At 37.1% G+C, this 20,657-nt stretch overlaps 1 protein-coding gene across 2 annotated transcripts in view; it reads right to left on the bottom strand.

The window, feature by feature from the left end:
* Positions 1-20,657, bottom strand: part of DNAJB5 (DnaJ heat shock protein family (Hsp40) member B5) — a 49,013-nt gene that overhangs the window by 6,632 nt on the left and 21,724 nt on the right. For both annotated transcript variants that reach the window (XM_053700998.1, XM_053700997.1), the window contains exons 2-3: positions 15,333-15,581; positions 5,482-6,074 (exon numbers count right to left, since the gene is read on the bottom strand). In XM_053700998.1, the coding sequence (XP_053556973.1) occupies positions 5,482-6,074; positions 15,333-15,543 (804 nt within the window). In that variant the 5' untranslated portion in view covers positions 15,544-15,581. The remainder of the gene's footprint in view (positions 1-5,481; positions 6,075-15,332; positions 15,582-20,657) is intronic.

Raw genomic sequence — 20,657 nt, 5'->3', positions numbered from 1 at the left:
TGGTGTCAGCAGAAGGAATATTATACACAATGCTTATGGTAATGCGCTGGGTCTCACATACATGGCGGTGTCAGCAGAAGGAATATTATACACAATGCTTATGGCAATGCGCTGGGTCTCACATACATGGTGGTGTCGGCAGAAGGAATATTATACACAATGCTTACGGTAATGCACTGGGTCTCACATACATGGCGGTGTCAGCAGAAGGAATATTATACACAATGCTCACGGTAATGCGTTGGGTCTCACATACATGGTGGTGTCGGCAGAAGGAATATTATACACAATGCTTATGGTAATGCGCTGGGTCTCACATACATGGCGGTGTCAGACAGAAGGAATATTATACACAATGCTTATGGTAATGCGCTGGGTCTCACATACATGGTGGTGTCAGCAGAAGGAATATTATACACAATGCTTATGGTAATGCGCTGGGTCTCACATACATGGCTGTGTCAGCAGAAGGAATATTATACACAATGCTTATGGTAATGCGCTGGGTCTCACATACATGGCGGTGTCAGACAGAAGGAATATTATACACAATGCTTATGGTAATGCGCTGGGTCTCACATACATGGCTGTGTCAGCAGAAGGAATATTATACACAATGCTTATGGTAATGCACTGGGTCTCACATACATGGCAGTGTCAGACAGAAGGAATATTATACACAATGCTTATGGTAATGCACTGGGTCTCACATACATGGCTGTGTCAGCAGAAGGAATATTATACACAATGCTTATGGTAATGCACTGGGTCTCACATACATGGCTGTCTCAGCAGAAGGAATAACTGAAATCAGAAAATTTAGTAAAATAATATAAATCATCCCAGGAAAAAGCAGAGAATATATATTGTGTAGAACTAATATGGAATGCATTAGTAGAAAATTATTTGAAAGGACTGGTTGTGGCAATATGCTATAGCGTACAACAAAAAATGATCTTTACCTTTCTCTTGTATGACTTTTGACATTCAGATGGTAGAACCATAGATCCTCTGTCATTCAATTGTTTCTATAGAATATTTAAATATGATGTTTGAACATTGATTCCCATAGACTTGCATTGAAGTTTGTGAGAATTAACATAAAAAAATTATAGCTAAAAAGGATAAATTCCCTTTATTTTGCAAAAGAAAATCTTGAACATTAGTCAAACATCCAATATCTGTTAAAGCCAAACAACTGTGACCCACAATCTTTATTTTTAACAGAAATGTTGATCAATCTCTAATTTTAGCTAACTTTAGAATTCATTTGTGGAGCAAAAATGAACCAGACACACAAATTGTATGATCCTTCCTATAATGGATTTATATTTTATGCATTAAAGCTATAGGCTTGCTATAACCAGTGGCCAATTAATCATTCCCTTTGATACTTCACATTTCACTCCAGCATGATCTCTTGTTCTCACACTTTTAGCGTAAACTTTACATTAATGAGTAGTTATTTCATATAATAAGTGCCCTATACAGCGACTAGTGGGGGCAGTTAGTGGTCTCATTACATATGTAGGCTGCTGACAGTCTCATGGTTCTTGCACAGATCTTGCCGTTTCCACTCCCTGCAAGTTCCCTGGCAGCTATTGGTAAAAATACACACGACTTAAAATAGCTGCAATGGAAATTCTCTCTGCATCTACCAGGTGCACAGGAGAGGAAAGGTCACATGCAGGAGGGAGGGCGAGTGCGCGCAGGGTGGGGGTCAACAGGACAGAGTAGTACGAAGTGCCTACGATACACATGATACAGGGTTAATTTTATATAGCTTTTTAAAGGGGCAGATGGAGCATACGAAGAAAAAAAAATAACTTCCAACTGACTTCGGTTATGAAATCTACCTCTTTATTTTAGTATCTGTTAATAATCAGCTCCTTTCCATAACAGCATACTGACATAGGCTCAAGTGTGTGCATGTGCGTAGTGCACTATATGGCAGCAGTGTTTACAAACCATGAAATAAACAGTTTAAAGTCTACTCCAGAATGTTTATTGTTTAAAAAGATAATCCCTTTATTACACGTTTCCCAGTTTTGCACAACCAACAGAGTTATATTAATATACTTGTTACCTCTGTGATTACCTTGTATCTAACCCTCTGCAGACTGCCCCTTATCTCAGTTATATTAATATACTTTTTACCTCTGTGATTACCTTGTATCTAACCCTCTGCAGACTGCTCCTTATCTCAGTTATATTAATATACTTGTTACCTCTGTAATTACCTTGTATCTAAGCCTCTGCAGACTGCTCCTTAAATCAGTTATATTAATATACTTTTTACCTCTGTGATTACCTTGTATCTAACCCTCTGCAGACTGCCCCTTATCTCAGTTATATTAATATACTTGTTACATCTGTGATTACCTTGTATCTAACCCTCTGCAGACTGCCCCTTATCTCAGTTATATTAATATACTTGTTACCTCTGTGATTACCTTGTATCTAACCCTCTGCAGACTGCCCCTTATCTCAGTTATATTAATATACTTTTTACCTCTGTGATTACCTTGTATCTAACCCTCTGCAGACTGCCCCTTCTCTTAGTTATATTAATATACTTGTTACCTCTGTGATTACCCTGTATCTAAGCCTCTGCAGACTGCCCCTTATCTCAGTTATATTAATATACTTTTTACCTCTGTGATTACCTTGTATCTAAGCCTCTGCAGACTGCCCCTTATCTCAGTTATATTAATATACTTTTTACCTCTGTGATTACCTTGTATCTAACCCTCTGCAGACTGCCCCTTATCTCAGTTATATTAATATACTTGTTACCTCTGTGATTACCTTGTATCTAACCCTCTGCAGACTGCTCCTTATCTCAGTTATATTAATATACTTGTTACCTCTGTGATTACCTTGTATCTAACCCTCTGCAGACTGCCCCTTATCTCAGTTATATTAATATACTTTTTACCTCTGTGATTACCCTGTATCTAAGCCTCTGCAGACTGCTCCTTATCTCAGTTATATTAATATACCTTTTACCTCTGATTACCTTGTATCTAAGCCTCTGCAGACTGCTCCTTATCACAGTTCTTTTGACAGACTTGCATTTAGCCAATCCGTGCTAATAAATAACTCCACAGGAGTGAGTACAATGTTATCTATGTGGCACACAAACTACCGCCCTCTAGCTGTGAAAAACTGTCAAATGCATTGAGATAAGAGGCGGCCTTCAATGGCTTAGAAATTAGCATGAGTCTACATAGGGTTAGCTTTCAACAAAGAATACCAAGAAAGCAAAGCTGATAAAAGTGAATTGGAAAGTTGTTTAAAATGACATGCCCTATCTGAATCATGAAAGTTTAATTTTGACTAGACTGTCCCTTTAATTGTATTCTTAACACACACACACACACAATATAAATATATATATATAAAATATATATATATATATATAAAATATATATATATATATATAAAATATATATATATATAAAATATATATATATATATAAAATATATATATATATATAAAATATATATATATATATAAAATATATATATATATATAAAATATATATATATATATATATAAAATATATATATATATATAAAATATATATATATATATATATAAAATATATATATATATATATATAAAATATATATATATATATATATAAAATATATATATATATATATATAAAATATATATATATATATATATATAAAATATATATATATATATATATATAAAATATATATATATATATATAAAATATATATATATATATATATATATATATATATATATATATAAAATATATATATATATATATAAAATATATATATATAAAATATATATATATATATATATAAAATATATATATATATATATATAAAATATATATATATATATAAAATATATATATATATATAAAATATATATATATATATATAAAATATATATATATATATATAAAATATATATATATATATATAAAATATATATATATATATAAAATATATATATATATATATAAAATATATATATATATATATAAAATATATATATATATATATAAAATATATATATATATATATATAAAATATATATATATATAAAATATATATATATATATATAAAATATATATATATATATATATAAAATATATATATATATATATATAAAATATATATATATATATATATATAAAATATATATATATATATATATATATATATAAAATATATATATATATATATATAAAATATATATATATATATATATAAAATATATATATATATATATAAAATATATATATATATATATAAAATATATATATATATATATATAAATATATATAAAATATATATATATATATATATAAAATATATATATATATATATATATAAAATATATATATATATATAAAATATATATATATATATATATAAAATATATATATATATATATAAAATATATATATATATATATATAAAATATATATATATATATATATATAAAATATATATATATATATATATAAAATATATATATATATATATAAAATATATATATATATATATATAAAATATATATATATATATATATATAAAATATATATATATATATATATAAAATATATATATATATATATATATAAAATATATATATATATATATATAAAATATATATATATATATATATAAAATATATATATATATATATATAAAATATATATATATATATATATAAAATATATATATATATATATATAAAATATATATATATATATATATAAAATATATATATATATATATATATATATACACACACACACATACACACATACATATATACATTAACATAAAGGGTGGTTGGTACATGGAACAGACCTTCGGTAGAGGTGGAGAGGTCAAATAAAGAATGCCTGGGATATACAGAAATCTATACGCAGGATTAATACAAGCCGGACCTTCGGTGTGCATATATGCTGGAAAGGCCATCTGATTAGCATTTGTTGTTACAATTTGTCACTACTTTCTGAGTATTTAAATCAAATTAGAAGCATTTTTTTCAGCAGACCTCCATTTGCTTCTGTTTTGTTTTTAACACTATGTCAGTTTAGCTCTAGTTATACATAAGCAAAACTTCAAACATACCGTCATTATGGCACTGACTTCCAAACAGATATTCAAAATACTATATTATAAAATGATCTACAAATACTGTCATGGACTTTAATGGGCAGTTTTATAAAAAAAATAAACTGTTAAATAGAAAATGGTCCAAGTTTGATCCAGAATGAAATATTGGAAATGGAAATACAGTGCAATAACATTATTTTGAAGCTCTTCAGATTTACTAACTCTATTCAAAGAATGTTATTTTCTATGCAAAATTTCATACAAAGCTGGTACAGTAGTTTTGGCTGAAAGTAAAATGTTGGGTTTCATATCCCTTTAATCATGAACGTCCATATTTTTAAATCTATTGCATGTTTGCTTACCTCTTTCAAAGTGATCTTAGCGGTATATACAATGTTGGAGCCGTCCCTCTTAAAATGTGCGTGTGGTTTATCCTTCAATAGAAACACAATATCCGCAGGGATGTTCTCAGACGTAGCGTCCCCTTCCTTAGGAAATGTAATTTTTGTTCCTTCCTTCCATCCCTTCTTGATCACCACATTAAGGATCTTGTCCTCAGTTCTCAGCGAGCGACCATCTGGGTTTAACCGCCGCCGTGTGATTTTCATGCGTTTGGTGCAGCCATGGTAAATCTCTTCCAAGGACACTTTCAGCTCATGTATCACAGGTGGATCCTGCACCTTGCGACGGGAATGCAGCTGATCTGGGTGCCGCCGATGGAACCCATTTATTCCATTAAAGCCAAAACGACCAAAGGGGTCATCATCATCTTCCTCAATGTCCATATCCTCGTGATCAAAGCCATTAGACATCCTGGAGCGACTTGAGCCAAAGAAAATATCAAAAGGGTTGGATCCACCAAAGAATGAGGCAAAGGTGGCATGGGGGTCTCCATGGAAGGTGTAGTGAAAAGAGCTCCCAGTATTACCAGAAGATCCTCCGCCTGTCTTCAGACCTGAGCAGGGAAAGACACACATGATCGCTTTAGTAAAGGCAGTAACCCAGGTAAATATTACTTTGTGCTGGAAGGGATATAGCAGTGTTTCTACAGCACATTATCAGGAAGGAATACTTAAGAATTTTCTGTCATGCATATCAAAGTGCGCTATTTAAAGGGTCATCAGCTTGACATAATATAACATGTTTGTGTAGTAAAACAACTTTGCATTATAATTTCATTATGTATTTTGTCCTCTTTTCCTGTTATGTAACTTCGAAAATTGTTGGTTTTGTCAATTCCACTGAGTTTCTATAAACGAAGCTGCCATGTTGGAACCTAGGGTTTTCTCTTATACATCTCTTCTGCCTATTTTATATCTGTCCATAACTGCCGTCAGCAGAATACAGAGAAAACTTAGGTTCCAACATGGCAGAGCCCTTTGCATTATAGAATCTAGAGTACTTTATAAAAACTAAACCTTTACAATTTTATCTTCAAACATCTAATATTTAAAAAACAGAATTTATGTTTACCTGATAAATTACTTTCTCCAACGGTGTGTCCGGTCCACGGCGTCATCCTTACTTGTGGGATATTCTCCTCCCCAACAGGAAATGGCAAAGAGCCCAGCAAAGCTGGTCACATGATCCCTCCTAGGCTCCGCCTTCCCCAGTCATTCGACCGACGTAAAGGAGGAATATTTGCATAGGAGAAACCATATGATACCGTGGTGACTGTAGTTAAAGAAAATAAATCATCAGACCTGATTAAAAAACCAGGGCGGGCCGTGGACCGGACACACCGTTGGAGAAAGTAATTTATCAGGTAAACATAAATTCTGTTTTCTCCAACATAGGTGTGTCCGGTCCACGGCGTCATCCTTACTTGTGGGAACCAATACCAAAGCTTTAGGACACGGATGAAGGGAGGGAGCAAATCAGGTCACCTAGATGGAAGGCACCACGGCTTGCAAAACCTTTCTCCCAAAAATAGCCTCAGAAGAAGCAAAAGTATCAAACTTGTAAAATTTAGTAAAAGTGTGCAGTGAAGACCAAGTCGCTGCCTTACATATCTGATCAACAGAAGCCTCGTTCTTGAAGGCCCATGTGGAAGCCACAGCCCTAGTGGAATGAGCTGTGATTCTTTCAGGAGGCTGCCGTCCGGCAGTCTCATAAGCCAATCTGATGATGCTTTTAATCCAAAAAGAGAGAGACGTAGAAGTTGCTTTTTGACCTCTCCTTTTACCAGAATAAACAACAAACAAGGAAGATGTTTGTCAAAAATCCTTTGTAGCATCTAAATAGAATTTTAGAGCACGAACAACATCCAAATTGTGCAACAAACGTTCCTTCTTTGAAACTGGATTCGGACACAAAGAAGGCACGACTATCTCCTGGTTAATGTTTTTGTTAGAAACAACTTTCGGAAGAAAACCAGGTTTAGTACGTAAAACCACCTTATCTGCATGGAACACCAGATAAGGAGGAGAACACTGCAGAGCAGATAATTCTGAAACTCTTCTAGCAGAAGAAATTGCAACCAAAAACAAAACTTTCCAAGATAATAACTTAATATCAACGGAATGTAAGGGTTCAAACGGAACCCCCTGAAGAACTGAAAGAACTAAATTGAGACTCCAAGGAGGAGTCAAAGGTTTGTAAACAGGCTTGATTCTAACCAGAGCCTGAACAAAGGCTTGAACATCTGGCACAGCTGCCAGCTTTTTGTGAAGTAACACAGACAAGGCAGAAATCTGTCCCTTCAAGGAACTAGCAGATAATCCTTTCTCCAAACCTTCTTGAAGAAAGGATAGAATCTTAGGAATTTTTACCTTGTCCCAAGGGAATCCTTTAGATTCACACCAACAGATATATTTTTTTCCATATTTTGTGGTAAATTTTTCTAGTTACAGGCTTTCTGGCCTGAACAAGAGTATCAATGACAGAATCTGAGAACCCTCGCTTTGATAAGATCAAGCGTTCAATCTCCAAGCAGTCAGTTGGAGTGAGACCAGATTCGGATGTTCGAACGGACCTTGAACAAGAAGGTCTCGTCTCAAAGGTAGCTTCCATGGTGGAGCCGATGACATATTCACCAGGTCTGCATACCAAGTCCTGCGTGGCCACGCAGGAGCTATCAAGATCACCGATGCTCTCTCCTGATTGATCCTGGCTACCAGCCTGGGGATGAGAGGAAACGGCGGGAATACATAAGCTAGTTTGAAGGTCCAAGGTGCTACTAGTGCATCTACTAGAGTCGCCTTGGGATCCCTGGATCTGGACCCGTAGCAAGGAACCTTGAAGTTCTGACGAGAGGCCATCAGATCCATGTCTGGAATGCCCCACAATTGAGTAATTTGGGCAAAGATTTCCGGATGGAGTTCCCACTCCCCCGGATGAAATGTCTGACGACTCAGAAAATCCGCTTCCCAATTTTCCACTCCTGGGATGTGGATTGCAGACAAGTGGCAGGAGTGAGTCTCCGCCCATTGAATGATTTTGGTCACTTCTTCCATCGCCAGGGAACTCCTTGTTCCCCCCTGATGGTTGATGTACGCAACAGTCGTCATGTTGTCTGATTGAAACCGTATGAACTTGGCCTTTGCTAGCTGAGGCCAAGCCTTGAGAGCATTGAGTATCGCTCTCAGTTCCAGAATATTTATCGGTAGAAGAGATTCTTCCCGAGACCAAAGACCCTGAGCTTTCAGGGGTCCCCAGACCGCGCCCCAGCCCACCAGACTGGCGTCGGTCATGACAATGACCCACTCTGGTCTGCGGAAGCTCATCCCCTGTGACAGGTTGTCCAAGGACAGCCACCAACGGAGTGAATCTCTGGTCCTCTGATTTACTTGTATCGTCGGAGACAAGTCTGTATAGTCCCCATTCCACTGACTGAGCAAGCACAGTTGTAATGGTCTTAGATGAATTCGCGCAAAAGGAACTATGTCCATTGCCGCTACCATCAAACCTATTACTTCCATGCACTGCGCTATGGAAGGAAGAGGAACAGAATGAATTATTTGACAAGAGTTTAGAAGTTTTGATTTTCTGGCCTCTGTCAGAAAAATCCTCATTTCTAAGGAGTCTTATTGTTCCCAAGAAGGGAACCCTTGTTGACGGAGATAGAGAACTTTTTTCTACGTTCACTTTCCACCCGTGAGATCTGAGAAAGGCCAGGACAATGTCCGTGTGAGCCTTTGCTTGAGGAAGGGACGACGCTTGAATCAGAATGTCGTCCAAGTAAGGTACTACTGCAATGCCCCTTGGTCTTAGCACCGCTAGAAGGGACCCTAGTACCTTTGTGAAAATCCTTGGAGCAGTGGCTAATCCGAACGGAAGTGCCACAAACTGGTAATGCTTGTCCAGGAATGCAAACCTTAGGAACCGATGATGTTCCTTGTGGATAGGAATATGTAGATACGCATCCTTTAAATCCACCGTGGTCATGAATTGACCTTCCTGGATGGAAGGAAGAATTGTTCGAATGGTTTCCATTTTGAACGATGGAACCTTGAGAAACTTGTTTAGGATCTTGAGATCTAAGATTGGTCTGAATGTTCCCTCTTTTTTGGGAACTTTGAACAGATTGGAGTAGAACCCCATCCCTTGTTCTCCTAATGGAACAGGATGAATCACTCCCATTTTTAACAGGTCTTCTACACAATGTAAGAATGCCTGTTTTTTTATGTGGTCTGAAGACAATTGAGACCTGTGGAACCTCCCCCTTGGGGGAAGCCCCTTGAATTCCAGAAGATAACCTTGGGAGACTATTTCTAGTGCCCAAGGATCCAGAACATCTCTTGCCCAAGCCTGAGCGAAGAGAGAGAGTCTGCCCCCCACCAGATCCGGTCCCGGATCGGGGGCCAACATCTCATGCTGTCTTGGTAGCAGTGGCAGGTTTCTTGGCCTGCTTTCCTTTGTTCCAGCCTTGCATTGGTCTCCAGGCTGGCTTGGCTTGAGAAGTATTACCCTCTTGCTTAGAGGACGTAGCACTTGGGGCTGGTCCGTTTCTGCGAAAGGGACGAAAATTAGGTTTATTTTTGGCCTTGAAAGACCTATCCTGAGGAAGGGCGTGGCCCTTGCCCCCAGTGATATCAGAGATAATCTCTTTCAAGTCAGGGCCAAACAGCGTTTTCCCCTTGAAAGGAATGTTAAGCAATTTGTTCTTGGAAGACGCATCCGCTGACCAAGATTTTAACCAAAGCGCTCTGCGCGCCACAATAGCAAAACCAGAATTTTTCGCCGCTAACCTAGCCAATTGCAAAGTGGCGTCTAGGGTGAAAGAATTAGCCAATTTGAGAGCATGAATTCTGTCCATAATCTCCTCATAAGAAGAAGAATTATTATTGAGCGCCTTTTCTAGCGCATCGAACCAGAAACACGCGGCTGTAGTGACAGGAACAATGCATGAAATTGGTTGTAGAAGGTAACCTTGCTGAACAAACATCTTTTTAAGCAAACCTTCTAATTTTTTATCCATAGGATCTTTGAAAGCACAACTATCTTCTATGGGTATAGTGGTGCGTTTGTTTAGAGTAGAAACCGCCCCCTCGACCTTGGGGACTGTCTGCCATAAGTCCTTTCTGGGGTCGACCATAGGAAACAATTTTTTAAATATGGGGGGAGGGACGAAAGGTATACCGGGCCTTTCCCATTCTTTATTTACAATGTCCGCCACCCGCTTGGGTATAGGAAAAGCTTCGGGGGGCCCCGGGACCTCTAGGAACTTGTCCATTTTACATAGTTTCTCTGGAATGACCAAATTCTCACAATCATCCAGAGTGGATAACACCTCCTTAAGCAGAGCGCGGAGATGTTCCAATTTAAATTTAAATGTAATCACATCAGGTTCAGCTTGTTGAGAAATTTTCCCTGAATCTGAAATTTCTCCCTCAGACAAAACCTCCCTGGCCCCCTCAGACTGGTGTAGGGGCCCTTCAGAACCAATATCATCAGCGTCCTCATGCTCTTCAGTATTTTCTAAAACAGAGCAGTCGCGCTTTCGCTGATAAGTGGGCATTTTGGCTAAAATGTTTTTGATAGAATTATCCATTACAGCCGTTAATTGTTGCATAGTAAGGAGTATTGGCGCGCTAGATGTACTAGGGGCCTCCTGTGTGGGCAAGACTGGTGTAGACGGAGGGGATGATGCAGTACCATGCTTACTCCCCTCACTTGAGGAATCATCTTGGGCATCATTTTCTCTAAATTTTGTGTCACATAAATCACATCTATTTAAATGAGAAGGAACCTTGGCTTCCCCACATTCAGAACACATTCTATCTGGTAGTTCAGACATGTTAAACAGGCAAAAACTTGATAAAGTACAAAAAACGTTTTAAAATAAACCGTTACTGTCACTTTAAATTTTAAACTGAACACACTTTATTACTGCAATTGCGAAAAAGTATGAAGGAATTGTTCAAAATTCACCAAAATTTCACCACAGTGTCTTAAAGCCTTAAAAGTATTGCACACCAAATTTGGAAGCTTTAACCCTTAAAATAACGGAACCGGAGCCGTTTATATATTTAACCCCTTTACAGTCCCTGGTATCTGCTTTGCTGAGACCCAACCAAGCCCAAAGGGGAATACGATACCAAATGACGCCTTCAGAAAGTCTTTTCTATGTATCAGAGCTCCTCACACATGCATCTGCATGTCATGCTTCCCAAAAACAAGTGCGCAATACAGGCGCGAAAATGAGACTCTGCCTATGATTAGGGAAGCCCCTAGAGAATAAGGTGTCCAATACAGTGCCTGCCGGTTATTTTACATAATTCCCAAGATTAAAATAATTCCTCAAGGCTATGGAGTATAAAATATGTTTATATATAAATCGATTTAGCCCAGAAAATGTCTACAGTCTTAAAAAGCCCTTGTGAAGCCCTTTTTTTCTTTCTGTAATAAAAATGGCTTACCGGATCCCATAGGGAAAATGACAGCTTCCAGCATTACATCGTCTTGTTAGAATGTGTCATACCTCAAGCAGCAAAAGTCTGCTCACTGTTCCCCCAACTGAAGTTAATTCCTCTCAACAGTCCTGTGTGGAAACAGCCATCGATTTTAGTAACGGTTGCTAAAATCATTTTCCTCTTACAAACAGAAATCTTCATCTCTTTTCTGTTTCAGAGTAAATAGTACATACCAGCACTATTTTAAAATATCAAACTCTTGATTGAATAATAAAAACTACAGTTAAACACTAAAAAACTCTAAGCCATCTCCGTGGAGATGTTGCCTGTACAACGGCAAAGAGAATGACTGGGGAAGGCGGAGCCTAGGAGGGATCATGTGACCAGCTTTGCTGGGCTCTTTGCCATTTCCTGTTGGGGAGGAGAATATCCCACAAGTAAGGATGACGCCGTGGACCGGACACACCTATGTTGGAGAAAAAGTACATCTACATACTATTCTCAGGCTAATCTTTGCTTTGAATACATTATTAGCTAGCTTTTATTTATTGTTTAATACCATCATTAAACAGGGCAATTAAAATACGGTTTTAATTCTACATATTAGCGTACGAGTATTGATCACGTTTTGTATTAACAAATTTGCATTTAAAAAGAAACCGTACACATTTTTATCATATAAACTCATGTTGATTTGCTGAATAAACCATTTTTATTGGTCAGGCTTGTTCCTCTCCTAACCAGGCTGTGGGAGCTGTTCTCATCAACCAATAAACATTAAAGTGAAGGTCAAGTTACAAGCACAGCCTCACGGCATTGTATAGACTTATCAAAACGAGCAGGAGTTTAAGTCATGATTTTTTTTTTTAAATCTATTTTCTTATAATTTCACCTTTTTAACTGCTCCACCGATAAGCGCAGCACTCCCGTCCGCCATCTTGTCTAATTGATTGACAGTTGACGTATCCTAAACTATGTAATCCTGGTTCCCCCCCCCCCCCCGGGGCGTTCAGCCCCTTTGCGTAAACGTCACGGCCCGGGGGGAAACAAAGATTAGTTGGTTTAGGATACGTCATCTGTCAATCAATTAGACAAGATGGCGGGTGGGAGTGCTGCCCTTATCGGCGGAGCAGTTTAAAGGTAAAAATATAAGAAAATAAATAGATTAAAAAAAAATCATGACAAACTCCTGCTCGTTTTGATAAGTCTATGTAACTCCATGAGGCCGTGCTTGTAACTTGACCTTCACTTTAAGTCAGTATCAGCACAAACCTACGTTTTCTGTTGGTTTCTATGAAAACCATCTGAGTGTGCTACAAGTTCATTTGCAAGTGTTGTTGACATCATGAGTACAATTTATTCCTTTTGGTTCTGCTTAATAGGTCAAGAATGTAATAAATATTTACTTATGTGCAGTAAAAAAAAACATTATTAATAATATAACATTATTTCATTTGATAATTGTGAGCTTCTCAATGCTCGTTAGAAGTGGAAGATACAGACTCTAGATGTATCCACACAGTAATTGGATGGTCACTATAGTGACCTTTTAACTGTCCCTGATTGACCTCTTCAGGGAAGGAAACCTAGGTTACAAAATGGTGGTGCCCAATAATGCTTTATGGACTCTAAACCTTTACACTTATTCTCTGAATAGTCTTTGCTTTAAATCATTATTTCTAGAATGTATTTGATGTTTAAAGGGACAGTCTAAACCAAATGTTTTTAAAAAGATAGACAACTCATTGACTACCCATTCCCCAGCTTTGCACAACCAACACTGATATGCTAATATACTTTATAACCTTTAAACCTCTAAACTTCTGCCTGTTTCTACGCCACTAAAGACCGCCTTATATCTCAGTGCATTTTTATAGCTTTTCACAGCAAGACACTGTTAGTTCATGTGTGCCATATATAACATTGTGCTCGCTCTTTTGCGTTATTTATGAGTCGTCACTGATTGGCTAAAATGCAAGTTGTAACTAGCACTGAGACAAGGGGCAGTCCGCAGAGGCTTAAATACAAGGTAATCACAGGGGTAAAAAGTGCATTAATATAAACAGTGTTGGATATGCAAATCTGGGGAATGGGTAATAAAGGGATTATCTTTGTAAACAATAACAATTCTGGTGTAGACTGTCCCTTTAATACCCCTTTTAGGCCCTTGGCAGGGAGTTTAGCACATAGTTAGCAAGAGAGATGTCTACAATAAGAGAATATCTCAGTCTCCCTTATTAAAACCAGATACTCCTCATATTTAAACCCAAGATTTTCCTTATTGTGCAGATAGCGATTTCCTTAAAGGGACATAAAACCCAAGATTTTTCCTTTCATGATTTTGGTAGAACAAACAATTTTAAACAACTTTCCAGTTTACTTCTATTATCAAATTTGCTTCATTCTCTTGGTATCATTTTTTGAAAAAGCAATGCGCTACTGGTTTCTAACTGAACACATGGGGGAGCCAATGACAATCGGTATATATATGCAGCCACCAATCAGCAGCTAGAACCTAGGTTCTTTGCTGCTCCTGAGCTTACCTAGATAAACCCTTCAACAAAGGATAACAAGAGAAGTACATTAAATAATAGAAGTAAATTGGAAAGTTGTTTAAAATTGTATGTTCTACCTAAATCATGAAAGAAAGTTTTTTGGGTTTAATGTCCTGTTAAGCTATCTTTGTCCAGCGCCCTCTTTGTCCACAAAACGTTTTTTGTGGCCCCTGGGAGAAATTAAAAAGAACTAAGAATTTGTGCCATAGCTTTTGTGGCCCTAGGAACAAGCAGAACTGAAAATGTGTGATCTGAGGACTTCAGGTGGGCAGGCAAACAAAAGAGCAGACGGAGGGTGACTCTGTAACCTTATGTAAATCTGACCCTGTGCCACTGGACATTGTTAGACTTATTTTTTGTGTTTCATATTCATAAATGAAAAACAGAGAAATCGCTTCACAAGCATTTTTAGGGTTTTTGGGGAGGTGTTATGTGGTTCTGGATGGAAACTGTACTTAAGTGTATTAAAGAGTATAATTCAAAATATTCGATAATGAGTACACACGAGCGCTATTTAAACATTTTTTTGTGTGGAGAGGGGAAACAAGTTAAACTATTTAAATTGATGTTGAAACTAACAGGAAGTATTTGTTTGTGCACAGCTTAGCCCTAGGCACAGATTGCTCATTGGTTGATGGCAACAATACAGGTGGAAGTGAGGTGGTTAGCCCAGTATTATCGGTTTTGCCTGTAAAATGTTATAATACACCATTCTAACCAAAACAAATCCCCTTAGCAACAAACAAACTAAAATATACAAGTAGCTACACCATGTTCAGACATTTTAGCCCACCCCGTCCTCACCTTCCTCTCCATACTGATCATACACAGCCCTCTTTTTAGGGTCACTCAGCACATCGTAGGCCTCTGCAATCTCCTTGAATTTGTCCTCTGCGTTGGCGTCTTTGTTCTTATCAGGATGGTATTTGAGAGCCATTTTGCGATATGCTTTCTTGATTTCATCTTCATTGGCCCCAGATGGAATGCCCAAGATTTTATAGTAATCCTTCCCCATATCCAACGCGTGAGCCTTCTGGTCAAGAATCCGCGCTCCTGGAGAGAAGAGTAGACTTTATCAGCAATGATCAGGATTATAAATGGTCACACAAATGTCAGTATAATTTCACAATAGGATGAACGAGTCTGTCTGGTCAGGATTGTTAATATTCTTGGAAATAATGATTTTACATAAATAAATCCGCTGCAGAAATGTTATGCTCATGAGTAGATTTTATCTTCTTACAAGAGCTATGTGCATCTATAACTGCTGAGGTGTCTAAATGCAAGTCCCACATTTTGGGGTCCCGATTGTGTTATAGGTTACTTTGGATCTATTTAAAAGGGACAGTCTAGTCAAAATTAAACTTTCATAGGGCATGTAATTTTAAACAACTTTCCAATGTACTTTTATCATCAAATTTGCTTTGTTCTCTTGCTATTCTTTGTTGAAAGCTAAAACTAGGTAGGCTCATATGCTAATTTCTAAGCCCTTGAAGGTCGCCTCTTATTTCAGGGCATATTTTTCACAGCTAGACGGCGCTAGTTAATGTGTTCCATATACATAACATTGTGCTCACTCCCATGGAGTTATTTATGAGTATGCAAGTCTGTCAAAAGAATTGAAATAAGGGGGCAGTCCGCAGAGGCTTAGATACAAGGTTATCACACAGGTAAAAAGTATATTAATATAACAGTGTTGGTTATGCAAAACTGGAGAATGGGTAATAAAGGTATTATCTATCTTTTTAAACAAAATAAATTCTGGAATAGACTGTCCCTTTAAGGATCCTGTGATTCTACGATTACTTTTGAAGCCTTAAAGGGTCCTGTGGATGAATCAATATGGCAGTGCGGTTATGGGTTGACCATAAGTGGCTGAGACTATTCTGGTTTAATTACTTTATCTCTTATTACCTCATACAATTACTATTTCAGTCTTAACCTTAATTTAAAACTATTTAGGGAAAGTATCAAAGTACCTTGTCACCAGTTTTATTTACTGAGTGATATCAGTTGTCCCGAACAGATTATAAAAAAAGCCCTATTTGCTGACTATGATTATTTAGGTATAGAGCGTTAAATAGAATTCTGATGGCAGATAAGAACCATTAGCGCAACAAGTCAGCACAAAATGTCCTAAATGTGTAAATGTATTTAGTACGTAGGATAGCCTACCTTATGCTTATCCCAGGCATTAGTTAGTACATAGGATAGCCTTATGCTTATTCCAGATATGAATTAGTGCGTGGGATAGCCTTATGCTTATTCCAGGCCTTAATTAGTGTAGGATAGCCGTATGCTTATCCCAGCCATTAGTAGACAGGATAGCCGTATGCTTATCCCAGCCATTAGTAGACAGGATAGCCGTATGCTTATCCCAGCCATTAGTAGACAGGATAGCCGTATGCTTATCCCAGCCATTAGTAGACAGGATAGCCGTATGCTTATCCCAGCCATTAGTAGACAGGATAGCCGTATGCTTATCCCAGCCATTAGTAGACAGGATAGCCGTATGCTTATCCCAGCCATTAGTAGACAGGATAGCCGTATGCTTATTCCAGCCATTAGTAGACAGGATAGCCGTATGCTTATCCCAGCCATTAGTAGACAGGATAGCCTTATGCTTATCCCAGCCATTAGTAGATAGGATAGCCGTATGCTTACCCCAGCCATTAGTAGATAGGATAGCCGTATGCTTACCCCAGCCATTAGTAGATAGGATAGCCGTATGCTTACCCCAGCCATTAGTAGATAGGATAGCCGTATGCTTACCCCAGCCATTAGTAGATAGGATAGTCTTATGCTTATCCCAGCCATTAGTAGATAGGATAGTCTTATGCTTATCCCAGCCATTAGTAGATAGGATAGTCTTATGCTTATCCCAGCCATTAATTAGTATGTAGGATAGCCTTATGCTTATCTTAGCTATTAATTAGTGTGTAGAATAGCCTTATGCTTATCTTAGCTATTAATTAGTGTGTAGAATAGCCTTATGCTTATTCCAGCCATTAATTAGTATGTAGGATAGCCTTATGCTTATTCCAGGCATTAATTGGTAAGTAGAATAGCCATATGCTTGTCCCAGGCATTAATTAGTATGTAGGATAGCCTTATGCTTATCTCAGGCATTAATTAGTATGTAGGATAGCCTTATGCTTATCTCAGGCATTAATTAGTATGTAGGATAGCCTTATGCTTATCTCAGGCATTAATTGGTAAGTAGAATAGCCATATGCTTGTCCCAGGCATTAATTGGTAAGTAGAATAGCCTTATGCTTACCACAAGCATTAGTTGGTACATAGCCTTATGCTTATTTCAGACATTAGTTTGTACGATAGGCCTTATGCTTTTCCCATGCATTAGTTGGTACATAGGATAGCCTTATGCTTATTTCAGACATTAGTTTGTACGATAGCCTTATGCTTATTTCAGACATTAGTTTGTACGATAGCCTTATGCTTATTTCAGACATTAATTAGTATGTACGATAGCCTTATGCTTTTCCCAGGCATTAGTCGGTACATAGGATAGACCTATGCTTATCTCAGGCATTCATTAGTATGTAGGATAGCCTTATGCTTATCTCAGTCATTAATTAGTATATAGGATAGCCTTATGCTTATCTCAGGCATTCATTAGTATGTAGGATAGCCTTATGCTTATCCCAGGCATTAGTCTCTAGGATATCCTTATGCTCAGGCATTAGTACGTAGGATAGCTTTATGTTTATCCCAGGCATTAATTAGTATGTAGGATAGCTTTATCCTTATCCCAGGCATTCATTGATATGTAGGATAGCCTTATGCTTAAACCAGGCATTCATTGACATGTAGGATAGCCTTATGCTTATCCCAGACATTAGTATGTAGGATAGTCTTATGCTTTTCCCAGGCATTAGTATGTAGGATAGCTGTACGTTTATCCCAGGCATTAAATAGTATGTAGGAAAGCCTTATGCGTATCCCGGGCATTAATTAGTATGTAGGATAGCCTTATGCTTATCCCAGGCATTAATTAGTATGTAGGATAGCCGTATGTTTATCCCAGGCATTAATTAGTAAGTAGGATACTCTTATGTTTATCCCAGGCATTAATTAGTATGTACGATAGCCTTATGCTTATCCCAGGCATTAGTTAGTACGTAGGATAGCCTTATGCTTATCCCAGGCATTAATTAGTATGTAGGATAGCCTTATGCGTATCCCGGGCATTAATTAGTATGTAGGAAAGCCTTATGCGTATCCCAGGCATTAATTAGTATGTAGGAAAGCCTTATGCGTATCCCGGGCATTAATTAGTATGTAGGATAGCCTTATGCTTATCTCAGGCATTAATTAGTATGTAGGATAGCCTTATGCTTATCTCAGGCATTAGTTAGTATGTAGGATAGCCTTATGCTTATCCCAGGCATTAATTAGTATGTAGGAAAGCCTTATGCGTATCCCGGGCATTAATTAGTATGTAGGATACTCTTATGCTTATCCCAGGCATTAATTAGTATGTAGGATACTCTTATGCTTATCCCAGGCATTAATTAGTATGTAGGAAAGCCTTATGCGTATCCCGGGCATTAATTAGTATGTAGGATACTCTTATGCTTATCCCAGGCATTAATTAGTATGTAGGATACTCTTATGCTTATCCCAGGCATTAATTAGTATGTAGGATAGCCTTATGCTTATCCCAGGCATTAATTAGTATGTAGGATAGCCTTATGCTTATCTCAGTCATTAATTAGTATATAGGATAGCCTTATGCTTATCTCAGGCATTCATTAGTATGTAGGATAGCCTTATCCCAGGCATTAGTCTCTAGGATATCCTTATGCTCAGGCATTAGTACGTAGGATAGCTTTATGTTTATCCCAGGCATTAATTAGTATGTAGGATAGCTTTATCCTTATCCCAGGCATTCATTGATATGTAGGATAGCCTTATGCTTAAACCAGGCATTCATTGACATGTAGGATAGCCTTATGCTTATCCCAGACATTAGTATGTAGGATAGTCTTATGCTTTTCCCAGGCATTAATTAGTATGTAGGATAGCCTTATGCGTATCCCGGGCATTAATTAGTATGTAGGAAAGCCTTATGCGTATCCCAGGCATTAATTAGTATGTAGGAAAGCCTTATGCGTATCCCGGGCATTAATTAGTATGTAGGATAGCCTTATGCTTATCTCAGGCATTAATTAGTATGTAGGATAGCCTTATGCTTATCTCAGGCATTAGTTAGTATGTAGGATAGCCTTATGCTTATCCCAGGCATTAATTAGTATGTAGGAAAGCCTTATGCGTATCCCGGGCATTAATTAGTATGTAGGATACTCTTATGCTTATCCCAGGCATTAATTAGTATGTAGGATACTCTTATGCTTATCCCAGGCATTAATTAGTATGTAGGATACTCTTATGTTTATCCCGGGCATTAATTAGTATGTAGGATAGCCTTATGCTTATCCCAGGCATTAATTAGTATGTAGGATACTCTTATGCTTATCCCAGGCATTAATTAGTATGTAGGATAGCCTTATGCTTATCCCAGGCATTAATTAGTATGTAGGATAGCCTTATGCTTATCCCAGGCATTAATTAGTATGTAGGATAGCCTTATGCTTATCCCAGGCATTAATTAGTATGTAGGATACTCTTATGTTTATCCCGGGCATTAATTAGTATGTAGGATAGCCTTATGCTTATCCCAGGCATTAATTAGTATGTAGAATACTCTTATGCTTATCCCAGGCATTAATTAGTATGTAGGATACTCTTATGTTTATCCCGGGCATTAATTAGTATGTAGGATAGCCTTATGCTTATCCCAGGCATTAATTAGTATGTAGGATACTCTTATGCTTATCCCAGGCATTAATTAGTATGTAGGATAGCCTTATGCTTATCTCAGGCATTCATCAGTATGTAGGATAGCCTTATGCTTATCTCAGGCATTCATTAGTATGTAGGATAGCCTTATGCTTATCCCAGGCATTAATTAGTATGTAGGATAGCCTTATGCTTATCCCAGGCATTAATTAGTATGTAGGATAGCCTTATGCTTATCCCAGGCATTAATTAGTATGTAGGATAGCCTTATGCTTATCTCAGGCATTCATCAGTATGTAGGATAGC

This window comes from Bombina bombina, chromosome 2 (genome assembly GCF_027579735.1).
Source record: "Bombina bombina isolate aBomBom1 chromosome 2, aBomBom1.pri, whole genome shotgun sequence".
Taxonomy (NCBI): Eukaryota; Metazoa; Chordata; class Amphibia; order Anura; family Bombinatoridae; genus Bombina; species Bombina bombina.
The sequence above is the reverse complement of the archived record's forward strand: the minus strand, read 5'-3'. Positions and strand labels throughout refer to the sequence as shown.